The sequence below is a fragment of the Scyliorhinus torazame genome, chromosome 27 (assembly GCF_047496885.1).
Source record: "Scyliorhinus torazame isolate Kashiwa2021f chromosome 27, sScyTor2.1, whole genome shotgun sequence".
NCBI lineage: Eukaryota > Metazoa > Chordata > Chondrichthyes > Carcharhiniformes > Scyliorhinidae > Scyliorhinus > Scyliorhinus torazame.
The window spans coordinates 7,891,252-7,907,192 of NC_092733.1; the positions used below are offsets into that span (position 1 = coordinate 7,891,252).

At 43.6% G+C, this 15,941-nt stretch overlaps 1 protein-coding gene across 8 annotated transcripts in view; it reads left to right on the plus strand.

Annotated features, from left to right (window-relative positions):
• The window catches only part of LOC140403169 (voltage-dependent P/Q-type calcium channel subunit alpha-1A-like), a 721,889-nt gene that overhangs the window by 622,764 nt on the left and 83,184 nt on the right, over positions 1-15,941 (plus strand). For 7 of the 8 annotated variants that reach the window (XM_072490879.1, XM_072490875.1, XM_072490873.1 and 4 more), the window contains 2 exons: positions 6,476-6,585; positions 9,737-9,872. In XM_072490879.1, coding sequence (XP_072346980.1) covers positions 6,476-6,585; positions 9,737-9,872 — 246 coding nt within the window. The remainder of the gene's footprint in view (positions 1-6,475; positions 6,586-9,736; positions 9,873-15,941) is intronic. The other variant, XM_072490876.1, reaches the window with a different exon arrangement.

The window sequence follows — 15,941 nt, forward strand, 5'->3', positions numbered from 1 at the left end:
AAATTGCCCCTTAATGCCCAAAGATGTGCAGGATGGGTGGATTGGTCATGCTAAATTGCCCCTTAATGCCCAAAGATGTGCAGGATGGGTGGGGTTACGGGGATAGAGCGGGGGAGTGGTCCTAGGTAGGGTACTCTTTCAGAGGGTCGGTGCAGACTCAATGGGCCAAATTGTCTCTTTCTTCACTCTCGGGATTCTATTCTATGATATATAAGTTCCTTGTCTTGTGAGCGGGGATCGATCTTGTATGCCAGGTGATAATGACAGCGTTACGGAGGAAAGTTGATAATGTAACTGCAAAACAATACATGCTGATGAAGAGATACTCCTCAAGGGACGGAGTCATTCCTTTTGAATTTATACAGAAAAAAGAACCTGACTTTGATTAGGGGACACAAATCTAACAAGCTGGAGCCTGAAATATTAACATTGGGGTGGTTAAAAATTCATCCAAATCTGCAACATTTTACTTTTACCCTGCCGTAGCTCTTCAAAGGCTTTGGCTCGATCAAGAGGGAATTATACAAAACTAATTTGCATCTTCACAGCAATATTTATCTCAAAATCAAACACCTGTTGCCCACAATTTTAGAAACATTAAACCAAAATGAGGCAGCAGACTTATAAAAGTGCTTCTTTTTCGTCAACTGAGATGATGGGCTTAGGGTTCCACCTTGGGCAACCCATTTAAATTGCCAACATCAAAGGTTTAAAGCCACCCCTTTATAACTAAACCCTCCCATCCTGGCAGGAAGAGTGGACTTGGACTTGTAATTAAAAAGAAAAACTCTTGGTGTTCCATTTTTGAAAATCTCTAAATTGTCTAGCCTCAAACCAATTGCGTGGCCAACTGTGCACACCAATCAACAATGTGTTAATTTGAAGGTCTTTACACAATTGTGAATGGGATAAAGGCAGGACTTGCTTATGATTAGATTAAGCATTAAGTTGAGTTTAAGGTACAATCAATGCTTTGGTAATGTTGTCGAACACCACAGCAGACGCAGACCTGAAACACAGTTTGCCTTAATCTGCTGACCCTATGCTAGTGGATTCAGGGTGTTGTCGTCACTTTAAACAGAAGGGATGCTGCCACTGTGACTAGTAGAGTTTCACGTTATCTCAAGGCAAATCCCAGAGGACCTTTACAAATAGCTGTTTTATCGAGTGGAGGAACCATTTTGAGCTGTGGGAGAGGCGAGTCGGCATCATTTTTGCCATTCTGTTGGTGCAAGTAAAAACTTAATGTAGTTCTACTGAGAAGAAAGATTGTTAACATGAAACAGAAACAGAAAAACAGGTTCCTGTTCTGATAAAATATCTAACCTGTCTTTTCTTATAAGTAGCTGCTGTACGTTTCCAGCATTTTCTGTCTTCTGTAAATTTGTTATGTATTTGTTGATTAAGATAAATTTCCCCTTAAATCAACTTAATGCAAAGGTTCACATTTTATTTCTGTACAGAGAAACTTGGCAACCAAGCAACAGAAAATAACTTGTGCATGTATCAGAATCAGAAGAAAGCCTCTAATTGACCTGAGGATCTGTCTAAGCGCAATTAGCCTCCAGATGAGCTTTCTCAAGATGTCTACTTACAACATATTTTAGCCTTAGCGGGACAGACAGCTCCATCTTAAACAGCAGAATAACATGATACAATGGTGAAATTCTCCCGTTTGGGAGACTAAGTGTTGACGCTGGGACTGAATTGTTGTGTGGTTCACGTTCCCGTAGGGGGCGCTATTTCTGGAGCAATTCAGGACATGCTAATAGCCAGCACTCTGCTGGTGCAAATTCCAAGCAAACACCCACATTTGGTCTTCGCTAAATGAGCTTAAATAGTAGATTTGATGGATTGCCATTAATGTCAGCATTCCTAGGTTACAGATGGGATGTATCAGTTCGCCCATTGCCAGTGCCCCCCCCCCCCTCAACTCCGTTCCTAGTGCTTGCTGTTGAAAGTTTTAGTGTCAGAATTCGATAAGACCAGGATCACATTGCCAAAATGCTCACATGATCATATAGCCTGCTGCTCCACTTCCTAAGGTCACACAGTGAAGAAAGGGGTAATGCACTATTGGCTTGCTGGGACCCCAAATATGGGTAGGTTCCTTGGAGAGAAATGATGGGGGAGGAAGAGGGGGCGGGGGGAGGTGCAAGAGGATGGACCAGTTTAACAAATATTGCTTCAAGTCGGTACTACTCGTTTTAACAAATCCCATTGAAGAAGTCTTGTGCGTCAAAATGTTAAAAGCCTGGTACTATGATTAGTTCGTTCCAAGCCAATCTTGGCAAATTCCAACCTGAAAGAGAAAAGAAAAAATGGTTTTTAAAGGATTGAAATTGCTTGAGTTTGCCAAACAATTTTCTTCAAATGAAGCTATGTTGTTCTTGGAGTGGACTGTTCAAGAAAAGAATAAGCCAATGTGAATTATTGACCTAAGTTGTCCCTCTGTTGGAGATGTGTTTGTACAGGCTGTCGATGCCATCACCAGGTACCATTTGCAGATTGCTGAGGGGACTTTGGAAGAGAGGGGGCCGCTTTGACGGCAAGTCGTGACAAGAATGGAAAAGTTTGTAGATTTTCTCTGCTTTTCCCAACCTACACAGGTCAATAAAATGGGATCCTGTATCTAAACGTTCCAAAATGCTGGAGACAAGTTTACCCCGGATTTCATTTCTGCATCTTCCCTTCAAATCATTGAAAGGATGCTAATTATCTGCATGATTTTCTTTTCAATAATTGCTTTTGGTCAAGTAACATTCATTTACTCAGGAGGGTCATTCAACATTGAATCTTAAAGCACGATACAAAATTGTGCCAAGATGCATTTTTTTTTAAACTTCTCTTGAAAGCCTAGTTTTAACCAAGAAAGTGTGGAGCCCCTCAATCTAAAGGTGAATAATGAAATCCAAGACCACACGAAGGCTTTGCTGGTGTCAGAGTTTGTCCCATGTTTCCTTTGCTTAACCATCACAAATCCTGAGCCATTGGCTGGGTGACCTGCTAATGGACCACTGACAATGTTGCTGGGAAGGGTGTGAAATCAGGAAGATGGGAGTGACATTATGTCTTCACATGGGAATTGAAATACTGTTGTGTAAACACCATGGAATCAAAACCATTGCAACACACTGGAACTTCTGTTGAACATTTTATTTTGAATCCTGAATGTAATGGAAAGTGTTGTTGCCTCCCAAAGCTGTGCCCATCTTTTCTGGAACACCCATGTTTGAATTCTTCTAAACAGGCTTCCACCACTGCCACAGAATTGAAATAACTCTTATCAAAGTCACAAATAATTTCCTGTGTTTCCCTCCTCTTCCTTCTCGGCTTTCTGCAGTGTTTGAAACAGTTGACCACATAATTCTCCTCCGACACCTCTCCACAGTTATCTATCTGGGTGTGCCTGCTCTCATCTGGGTCCATTCTTAGCTATTTTTTCATAACCAGAATATCAATAGCTTCTCTTCTTGCTTAACACTGCTCCCTCTGATGTCCACCAAGCATCTATCCTTTACCCTTTCCTACTTCTCATTTGCATGCTCCCCATTGGTGATGTTGTCTTAAAACACAGCCCTGGATTTTATCTATATGTTGAAGGCACTGAGTCCTACCTCAACGACAGGCCCAATCTTTTGGCTGCGTTGCGCTTGAGCGAGAGCGCGATGCGGTCTTTAGATTGGGGGAAAGATCGGGCAACACGGTGGAGCAGTGGTTAACAGTGAAGTCTCACGCCGCCGAGGTACCAGGTTCGATCCCGGCTCTGGGTTACTGTCCGTGTGAAGTTTGCACATTCTCCCCGTGTCTGCGTGGGTTTCACCCCCACAACCCAAAGATGTGCAGGGTAGGTGGATTGGACATGCTAAATTGCCCCATAATTGGAAAAAATTAATTGCGTACTCTAAATTTATTTTTTTTAAAGATTGGGGGAGAGGCCAAAATCGGGAACCGTACCAGGCGCCGGTTAGTTTGCGATCTAACCGGTACCTCCCATTGGCAAAATCTAGATCCCGCCGTGGCGTGGCGAGAAACCAATAATCACCGCTTAAAGCCGACCTCCATATAATTAATGGTATCCGTGACGGCCTCGCAGGGTCGAGCGTCAGGAAGCTCGCGACAGTTCCAGCTCACTACCACACTTAGAAACATTCCCATTAAATCACGCCCGACATCTCTCCAGACATTTTTATTGTTGCTAAATTATCAGACTGCTTATCCAACATCCTATACTGGATGAGCAGAAATTTCCTCCAATTGAATCATTGTTTTCAGTCCCCACTGCAAACTCCACTCAATAGCTCCCAACTCCACTCCTCTCCCTGACCACAGTCTGAGATTAAACCAGTCTGTTTGCAATACTTGACCCCGAGATAATTTCCAACATAGAATCATGCCAGCACTGAGATTGCCTATTTTCCACATCCTTATACATCACCCAGTGTCACCCCATTTCAGCTGATCAGCTACTGAAATCCTCATTCCTGCTTTTATTACCTCTCGGCTTGACTATTCCAATGGACTGCTGGCTGATCTCCCACATTCTACTCATCCTAAATTGGAGGACATCCAACATCCCGTCTTAATTCACACCAAGACCCGTTTATCTATCTTGCTGACATACATTGGCTCCCGCTAAAGCAAAATTTTGGTTTTAAAATTTTCATCTTTATTTCCGAATCTCTCCATAACTTCACCCCTCCCTCTCTCTGTAATTTCCTCCAACACCCCAGCCTCGGAGATCAGGGCCGGCAACTGTGATTAAATGTATTTCTGGAGGTTTAATCACATGACTTGCCCCCATGCTTCAGTCATTATTTGGCCAAGATATCCATCCATTTGACGCACTAACTTCCTACACCAATTGGAAAGCAAAAAGTCTCATTACCTAATTGGACGATGCTTGACTATCAGCCACAAAGCCTTGTTTACCCCCATTTCCAATATTTTTATATCTGGTGAGGAGAAATATTCAAAGAAAAAAAACTATATTTTTAATGTGTCTATGATTTTTCTCTAGGATTGCACTCAGCATTGTCCTGGAAATTGATCTTCAATTCCCGGAGACTCCAGGCCAATCCTGGGGGATTGGCAACCCGATGAGACAACTTTCCTCATTTAACTTTGGCCTTTTGAGCATCCCAATTTGAATCAGCCCAGTGGCTGTGCTTTTAGCTGCCTCAGTCCAATGCTCTGGAATTCCCTCTCTACACCTTGCCCAACTATCCACCTCATTTTTCTCCTTTAAGACGTTCCTTAAAACCTACCTCATTGACCGCCCGACTATCGCCATATGAGGCTTGGTGTCAATATGTTTTTATAATGTTCTTGTAAAGTTGTTTTCTAGTCAGAAGGATAATCCAATGTGTAGATACTTTACTTCCCACCTAATGAAATGACAACTATTTTCCTTGGGGTGTTAATTTGTTTCGTTATGGTGGCTGATATTTTTAAGGAGATATAGAAATTCTTTGGCTATATTCCTCCCCACAACCTGTTTGTTTTCTCTCTGCTTTGTGGCATCCATAACTGACAGTGTTGTTTGATGTCCGCTACCAAGCTTCTGAAAGTTGCTCTTGGAGATTTGCAAGAGTGACCCCCCCCCACCACCCCGCCCAATCTGGAAACAAAGTGCCTGGCTTCTTCAGCTCCTCTCTACAGGTGTACGGCAAGAGCAGAGGCACAAAAGGCCCAAACCGCTGATGTGCTCCCGGCTGATGCTTTACCATAGAACCTTTTTCGAAAGTTTGTTGCAGCTTATGCAATCTCACCTGGTCGCAGTTTCATTTCCATAAACCGGAAAAATATTTTCAGCGAGGTGATAAATTGTCTGTTGCAATGAGAGTTTTTGTTTCTCTGAATTTCCTGAAGGCAGCATGTCACACCTCGAGCATGACTATGAACATCCTCTGGTAACCTTGCCCACTTGGCCCTCTTTCATACCGAATGTCATGGGCCTATTCTACAGTATCACTGTTCAACCTGAACCAGTCACCACGGAGATCCACATAGACACACTTTGCAGAAGGGATCGCTGGATAATGATCAGTGAGAATATTGTCTGATTTGTTTCCCTTCCTTCGCCCAGGGTGTTTTGTGGTCAACTGCAACCCCCCGCACCCCCCCACAACTTTAGTGGACGTCTGCTACGATCTTTGGATGAAACTTTTAAATAAAATCTCTAATTTTCTAATGCATTTTGAGAATATTGAATATAATCTGTTTCCTGATATACTGTGGTATAATAATTATAGCTGCAATATCAAAGGTCATTTTTACTGCTGTTTGTGGTATCAGGAAAAGAGATTAGTTCTCACGGAGCTCACGGTGTTAAATGACCCCCCTTTTTCCAGAATCAGGTGTGACCTGGGAGGTAAATGAATCTTCGCTTGGCATCATAACATTCTGAATCTTCTTACTTCATTCCCATAAGTCTGTCTGATGCCAGCCCTAGGCCATGTTGTATCTCACACAGAATCGAACGCCATTACTATTTCAGCGAATGGAGCCACCGTCACCCACGCAGGAGATGGATCCAGGGCAGAATGCCTTACCCGACCCCCAGCACATCTCTGGAAATGGCCTGTAAGTTCCAACGTCAGTAAATTACCACTTTAAAGCAGCTAAATCCAGCATTCTAACCTATTACACGATGTGGAATAAAGCTGTCGATAGAATGAAATGCAAACCCTTGCCCAAAACCCCTCCAGAGCACTGGTCTATTGTTGATTAGTATAATATACTGAAGTACTTGTTTTATTTTTGAAGTTTTTAATCTGTAATTTACTCCTTTACTTTTTTCTTTTCTTTCTCCATCTCACCCCACTGGATCTAAACTGTTATCAAGAGTCAGGGGGATGGGCTGGTCTGACACCAACCAATCTTCATTGACATGATTGATATCACTATTTATCTGAAACACTGACCAGAATGGCAAAGGACCTTCACCGTACCCTTCACTCTTACCCTACCCAATAGGTTTCTCCGCTAATACTAATGAAATGGGACTCTGTAGGAGAAGTCTCTTTATTTGAGAATTAGTCAAGACTGTGAATTGTACCTAGGTCTTAAGGTTGAGGTTGGGATTTGTATTCATGTTTCCTTGGTGGTGTTGGAACACTCAACTGATAATAGGAATTAAATATATACCGGAGCCTAGCTGAGGTTTAATCTCCGCTTCTAATTAGTATTGTAATAAGAAGGCCATTCAGCCCATCATGTCTTTGCTGGCCAAGGAAGAACGATCCAGTTGAATCCCATTTCCCAGCGCTTGATCCATAGCCTTGTACGCCACGGCGCTACAAGTGTATATCTCAGATTTTTTTAAGTGCCATGAGGTTTTCTGCCTCTACTTCTCTTTCAGGCAATAGGATCCAGACCTCCACGCCCATTGGGTGAAACTAATTTCTCTCCAACTCCCTTTCTAATTTTCCTATGAATTATTGTAAATCTAGCTCGAATTGGTACTCATACCCAAGTTTCCAAGGTGTTGCTGCGATCACTAGTTTCCCGTTGAACTTGAGAATCCAATTTTATCTGTTGATGCTGGACCCCATCCCCAAAAATATTGCATTCAATCCAACAATTCGTTGGTTTATCACACCTAATAATAGAATACAATGAATGACTTTGGATGAAGGTTGTAATTCACAGCATTTTTCTGTGTGAGAGGTTAAAGCTATGTTTTTCTCACAAGATTGATTTTTAAAACTGCTGTTAATTAAAAGCTGTTTACAGTAATGAACATTAAGACGGTGACATAATTGCTGAAAAGTGACTTTATTTTCATTTCTGCACATACCCAGTAACGCGCTTGCACTGTGGCTGTGGCATGACGCTCATCCAGCCGTGAATGGTGTTTTAAAAGATGCCTACCTACTGATGCAAGTTGCAACCTGCTTCTTAAGAATCATTTTTACTCAACCCTTCATCCAAGTCATTGATAAAAATTGTAAATCGTTGACAGCCCAGCACTGATCGCTGTGGCACTCCATTTGTCTCAGCTTGTCAACCCAAAAATGACCCATTATGCCTACTCTCTGTTTCCTGTTAGCTAGCCAATCCTCCATCCATACCAATAGGTTACCCCTGACACCATGAGCTCTTAAACCCTTGATGTGGCATCTTGTCAAATGCCTTCTGGAAATCCACCAGTTCCCCTTTATCAACTTTGTTTGTTACTTCCTCAAAGAACTCCAATAAATTAGACAAACATGATTTCCCATACCAGCCTCCCCGAACAGGCGCCTGAATGTGGCGACTAGGGGCTTTTCACAGTAACTTCATTTGAAGCCTACTTGTGACAATAAGCGATTTTCATTTCATTTCCCTGTCACAAAACCATGTTGACTGTCTGATTGCAATGAGATTTTGAAATTCCAAGCTATAACAGCCTTAATAATAGATTCCAGCGATTACACTCTGGCAGGTGTCAAGCTAATCTGCCTGAAATTTCCAGATTTCTGTCTCCCTCCTTTCTTGAATAGAGGAGTTGCATTCTCTATTTTCCAATCTGATGGGAACCTTTCCAGAGTCTTGGGAATTTTCAAAATTTATACCCAATGCCTCAGCAGCCACTTCTGAAGTCCATGAAGACCTGGGGACTTGTCAGCTTTAAAAGTATGTAGGCACCAGATGCAAAATAATTAGTCATTTCCCTTAAACCTTTTCAGTCCTTGTTCCCTGCTCACTATTTATCACTGGTAGTTACCCTGCTGAGCTTCAGTTAGAAGTGTCACACCTGTGGGTGGCATGGTGGTGCAATGGCTTGCACTGCTGCCTCACAGCGCTGAGGACCTGGGTTCGATGCCGGCCCCGGGTCACTGTCCCTGTGGCTGGTAACCCATCCCCCTGCATCACAAATCAGCCCCCATCCCTGGACTTTCTGGTCCCCTCCTTTCCCCCCAAGTACGGGGGTAACCACCCCACCCTCCCAGAGATCCGTAAATAGGGGGACCCCCCCCCCCCCCCAAGTCCCCCTAAATAGGGAGACCCCTCACAATCCGTGCAGAAATGAGGCCTCTGTCAGGAAGCCCCCCCAGAAAAGAGAAACCTGTCAGGAAGCTGGAGACCAGTCCAGACAGAGGCAGTGAAAAAAATTATTGTACCACTCACCTGGGCAATCCACCTGCTGGCTCAGACAGAGGAAGCACCGCATGTCAACTCCTGGAAAGAGAAAGTAGTGACCTGTATTTAAACCTCTCAGATCCTTGAGCTGCAAGCCATTCATTCATTTCCATTCGTGGGCTGTGCTTGACAGCTTCGACACACACAGCTGTGAGCCTTGCTTCATGGTTCAGTAACTTTGGAGTGCTCTGACCACTGTTTCCAAACATCAACCACTTCAAAGAGAGATAAGTGCTGTCAATTTCCAGCTGAGCACTTCACAAGCACTCAAGCATGAAGGGGGTGATTGGAATGCACTTATTGTGAGAGAATCGCGAGGGTCCAGGGCCCGGAGAATATGGTGCCCAGCCTGCTAAGTGGATGCAAATGGGTCATTAAGACCCATTTCCATCCCCCGCTGGCACATGGGCGCGAACCCCGATCCCGCCACCAGCGGGCGGCAGCAATCGTGTTTTACCCCCAGGCGTCCGATTCTCCACCGCATTGGGAATCCCACTACCAGCGGCGAGCGGTGGAGGATTTTGCCTTATGTCTCAGATGTTCTGTCTAGTATTGAATTCTGGCTTCCTTACTAATGTTCTTAATAAATGCACAATTTATTTTCCCAAAGAGCACAAGATGGTATTATGAAGGAGAGTCAATCTTGGGTCACAGACCGGGCTCAAAAAATGTTTCAGCAGACAGGAGCTTGGAGTCCTGAAAGAGGTCACTCGGAGGAAATAGAAGACACGCGGCCAAACTCTCAGGTATAAATTGGCAAAACATTTCTCTCAGTTTTATTGCTTGCCACCAGAACAATTAAGTTGCTTGATTTACAATCTTGTGATTATGTGCAAAAACAGAGTCCCGTTCTGGGCAGGATTAGCGGGGTTGCTAATCGGTGCTCAGGAACACCCCACCAAGGCTGCACTCAGTCGCAATTCCTGGGCTCCCCGATATCCCGGCCCCCCAATGGGACCTGTGGACAGCTTCTGGCAGTAATTTTGCCTCAAAACAAATTTGCATTCTCAATACAATAGGATTTAAAGTAAACTTCCAAAAGTAATTGGAGACATTTTATTCTATTCAACAATTTCAAATGTAAATATTTGATACCTTAAAAATAGTTGTTCGAATTTTCATCTTATTTTGAGAATATTTTCGTTTCGGGGCTCCAGAGAACTCACCCCGGCCTCTGCCAAAGCTGCCTCTACAGGCGGCTCTGTGGAGCTGAGTTTGAGCTACAGGTTCACCTTCATTCTCTGAGCCTCTCATCCTTCCTATTGAGAGGCATCTATCCGTCCGCACCATCCCGCATGGCTGACCTGGAAAAACATGGGCAATTGTGAATACCAATGTATCGGAGCTCTGCCCAAAACCTCTTCAATGCCCAAGAAGTACCTATATCTTTCTCAGCATTTTATTTGTTCCTTTATTATTGTCCACCTTTCTTTCAGCTCCAACAAATAAATTTATTAACCAGCTGAGTCCCTCCCTGCGCCATTTGATAACTGGCCCGTTCTGTGGTTGTTGTACTTTGTAAATGTTTTATTTCGCCTTGGCCCTTTATCAGACCTTCGTGCTCCAGAGGTGGGGTTCATCAATTTGATAGTCAAATTATTATCAATCGACATTAAGTGTTAGAAAACTGGCAGTTGTGGCGGCACGGTGACACAGTAATTAGTACTGTTGCCTCACGGCGCCGAGGACCCAGGTTCGATCCCGGCCCTGGGTCACTGTCCGTGTGGAGTTTGCACATTCTCCCCGTGTTTGCGTGGGTCTCACCCCCACAACCCAAAGATGTGCAGGGTAGGTGGATTGGCCACGTTAAATTGACCCTTAATTGGAAAAAAATAATTGGGTACTCTAAATTTATTTTTAAAAGATTTAAAAAAGAATACTGGCAGTTATCCAGTTAGGTATTCTAGTTCTATAATAGACTTTTCACCAACATGAATTACACATAAAATCTGCAGAGTGTTCTTTATATTGGGCGGCACGGTAGCACAGTGGTTAGTATATTGAGTGGCATGGTAGCACAATGGTTAGCACTGTCGTTTCACAGCTCCAGGATCCCAGATTCGATTCCCGGCTTGGGTCACTGTCTATGCGGAGTCTGCACGTTCTCCCCGTGTGTGCGTGGGTTTCCTCCGGGCGCTCCGGTTTCCTCCCACATGTCCCGGAAGATGTGCTGTTGGGTAATTTGGACATTCTGAATTCTCCCTCTGTGCAGAGTCTGCACGTTCTCCCCGTGTGTGCGTGGGTTTCCTCCGGGTGCTCCGGTTTCCTCCCATAGTCCAAAGATGTGCAGGTTAGGTGGATTGGCCATGCTAAATTGCCCTTTGTGTCCAAAATTGCCCTTAGTGTTGGGTAGGGTTACTGGGTTATGGGGATAGGGTGGAAGTGTGAGTTTGGGTAGGGTGCTCTTTCCAAGAGCCGGTGCAGACTTGATGGGCCGAATGGCCTCCTTCTGCACTGTAAATTCTATGAAATTCTATGAAATCTCTGTGTACCCGAACAGGTGCCGGAATGTGGCGACTAGGGGATTTTCATAGTAACTTCATTGCAGTGTTAATGTAAGCCTACTTGTGACAATAAAGATTATTATTATTACATTTAAGAAGTGCGTTTATTTAGCACCTCTCTGCATCATTTGGAATGCATCAACTTAAAATGCATTTGCTTTAAGTGAATTACTTTGAAATGCAGTGACATATAGACAAGTGTGATTGCCACTTTAAACAAACAGCAATCAGTTGACTGTTTCCTGCAGGTGTCAGTTGAGGCAGAAACGATGGTAAGGATAACATTCACATAGTTGACAATTCCCAAGTTCATCGTGCTCCTTTGCCAGCATTAACCGGGAGTACTGAACACAGGAGAAAGGATAGAGGAGGTATGGGAAGTAAACTAAGGTTGAATGGCCAAAAAGAACACAGAAATATCCCATTGCACATGGATTAAGGTGCTATGCCACAGCCTTTCAGACCTTTTCAGCAGCATGTCATAAAACGCAATATATTCTATGATCATATACCACTCGCAGATGACCCAAGTTGCTCAGTATGAGCCACAGGATATTCTGTTTTATACAATACACAAAACATGGTGTACTTGGTGTGACAGCAAAATATTGCAAAAATCAAATGTGATTCTTATAGAAAGTGAATTCTATGTAAACATATGTATCTATAATATGTTAAAAACCTACTTGCCAAATCTTTTCATTATAAACTCCTATGCCATATTATAATGGAAACTACCTCTGTGAACATTTTGGACCATATTACATAAGAACATAAGAACTAGGAGCAGGAGTCGGCCATCTGGCCCCTCGAACCTGCTCTACCATTCAATAAGATCAAGGCTGATCTTTTTGCGGACCTAGCTCCACATACCCGCCTGCTCACCATAACCCTTAATTCCTTTTCTGTTCAAAAATCTATCCACCTTTGCCTTAAAAACATCCAACGAGGTCGCCTCAACTGCTTCACTGGGCAGGGAATTCCACAGATTCATAACCCTTTGGGTGAAGAAATTCCTCCTCAACTCAGTCAGAAATTTGCTCTCAGTTAGAAGTCTGCCCCACCTTATTAAACAGGTTGCACACATAAGCATCCCGGGGAAATATACTTCCCAGCAATGAACTATACAGTCTTTACAAATATTTCCCCTTTTTCATCCCCCCCCCCCCCCCCCCCCCCCCCCCCAAATGCGACGAACAGCTCCTCAAACACGGTCACAAACATCCCCCACCTTTACTCAAACCCCTCTGCAGAGCCCCTTAACTCATAATTTATCTTCTCCAACCTCAGGAAGTCGTACAGGTCACCCAACCAAACCTCTGCCCCCGGTGGCGATGCCAACCGCCACTCCAGTAAAATTCACCACTGTGCAATAAGAGGCGAAGGCCATGACATCGGCCTTCCTCTTCTCCATGAGTTCCGGCTTCTCTAAAACCCCAAATATCAGCACCAAAGGGTCCGGGTCCACCTCCTCCTCCACTACCCTGGCTAAGACCACATACACTCCCGCCCAGAATCTTTGCAATTTTTCGCAACCCCAAAACATGTGCGTGTGATTCGCTGGCCCCCGCCCACCCACAGATCTAGTTTCATCCGCCAGAGGAAAGAGCCTCCCTGCTTCCATCCTATCTATTCCCTTCATAATTTTATATGTTTCTATAAGATCCCCCCCCCATTCTTCTAAATTCCAATGAGTATAGTCCCAGTCTACTCAGTCTCTCCTCATAAGCTAATCCTCTCAACTGCGGAATCAACCCAGTGAATCTCCTCTGCACTCCCTCCAGTGCCAGTACATCCTTTCTTGAGTAAGGAGACCAAAACTGTACACAGTATTCCAGGTGTGGCCTCACCAGTATCCTATACAGCTGCAACATAACCTCCCTGCTTTTAAACTCCATCCCTCTAGCAATGAAGGACAAAATTCCATTTGTCTTCTTAATTACCTGCTGCCAACATTTTGCGATTCATGCGCAAGGACACCCAGGTCCCTCTGCACGGCAGCATGCTGCAATTTTTTTACCATCTAAATAAAAGTCCATTTTGCTGTTATTCCTACCAAAATGGATGACCTCACATTTACCAACATTGTACTCCATCTGCCAGACCCTTGCCCACTCACTTAAACTCCCCCATCCCATCTATTCTCCCCCAGTGGAAGTGATGGCAGTCCCTTCTCTGATGCTAAAATGTAATCCTAACCTGACATGTTTTCCGAAGCATTTACTATCATAAGTGCGCGCACAAAAATTATAATGGAAATATACAAATAGTGACAGAATGTATGACTTTCAATCTGGGGACTGCACTCCATCAGTACCCCTAGTTCAACTATTCCTTGGCTTGTACTTCAACTGAGCTCTATACTTTACACATTCTATTCAAAAAATCTTTAGGGAAGATTGATTGTATAATTATGTTTATCCAAACTTCAAGTCAATCTTTCCATTTTAAATTCAGAATTTATGAAGGAACTTATTATATCTAAACTTGTAATATCTTCCTGCATCCTACAGAATAAACGGCATCATATGACACAGCAATTTGACATATATTGGCCAAGGAATCCCCTGATAACCACAAATTATTTCTCTATAAACAGCCGTGAAGCTGCTCAATGCAAGAATAAACCAAGATTTATCCTAAAATAACTAAATTAGTCTGTGTTACAGAATAAGTGATGTCCTGGAGCAATTTCAAGACATTTAATCTCACCACCCAGGGCTTGTCCTTGTAATTTTCAGAGATATCTGTACCGCCCACCCAACCAGTTAGTCTACGAACTCTATTCCCAGGTAACCATTATTTTATATGTAGCCCACATTGCGATAGCTTACATAATAACACTCCAAAAACAATTCATTACATGAAGCACTTTCTGACATTTCAACAATGAGATGAGGCATTCTATAAGTATATTATAATAAGCATGTCATACTTCAATGTTAATTTGACCATATTCTTATTACCAACTGTGCTATGAATGGGTTTCTACATTGCCATAAGGGAGAGTGATCTCTATCTTAATGCTGATTTGGAGCTAGTGTCTACCCATGAGAACTGAACCATTGGTACTCAACTGTCTATACCTATTTATGAATTCTTCTCATAACATCAACTAGCTGCGATGGGCAGCATGGTGGCACAGTGGTTAGCACTGCTACCTCACAGCGCCAGGGACCCGGTTCAATTCTACCTCGGAGTCTGTGCGGTGTCTGCACGTTCTCCTCGTGTCTGCATGGGTTTCCTCCGGGTGCTCCGGTTTCCTCCCACAGTCCAGTGATGTGTAGATTAGGTGGATGGACCGTGTTAAATTACCTCTCAATGCCCAAAAGGTTAGGTGGGGTTACGGGGAAAGGGTGGGGGCGTGGGCCTAGGTAGGGTGTTCCTTGGGAGGATTGGTGGGCCGAATGGCCTTCTTCTGGACTGTTCAACAGATTTTATGGATAACTGACAGTTTTGACAATAATGCAGAAATTTCCATCGCGAAGCTGGACATTCAGCCACAAAGAAACAGGGAGGGAGCACTGTCTTGTTACCTGTGTGACCGTGTTTTAATCCAGACTCATTTAAGTGAAAGCTTCCTTTCTCTGACAGTTGAAAGAGTTTCATACAATGTGAGTTTACGACAATCTTAAATAAGAATAGAAAATGCTAGAAATACTCCTCAGCAGGTCTGGCAGCTTCTGTGGAGAGAGAAACAGAGTTAACGCTTTAGGTCAATGAGCCTTTGGTCATTAACCATGACAAATGGCAACTGGCCTGAAACATTAACTCTCTTGTTTCTCTCCCCACAGATCCTGCTCGGCCTCATTATTTCCAACATTTGTAAACTTAATTCCAGACTTCCTGTACTTTGCTCTTGTATTAAGTTAATCTCAACTCTGTTCACAATTGCCATAATCGTGCTCATTCTTCTTAAGTTCACTGCCCGAAGACAGGTCCTTGGTGATTACTCGTTGATTTATGCCAAGGTGCCAGGGTATTTTACTGAGGGTAGGGTGAGGAGGCTGGACCCCAGTCTGCTGCAGCCAGAACAGGGACTGAACCCCATGCTATTGCCGTTATTACGATCCATACATCAGCCGTCTAGTTAACTGAGCTAACTGGGTCCCATCCTACTCATAATTCCTAATTTGTGAAAGATGATGAGGTGCAGAATGGAAACACCCCACTGGCATCTCTGGAGGTTAAATAGCAATTTTGTAGTACAGTGGAGGGAACTTCACTCTGTCTAACCTACCCATAGCCTGACCTGGAACTGTTTTGTTGATGTTCCTGAGGACAAAAATGAGGGAAATGTTCCCCAAACCA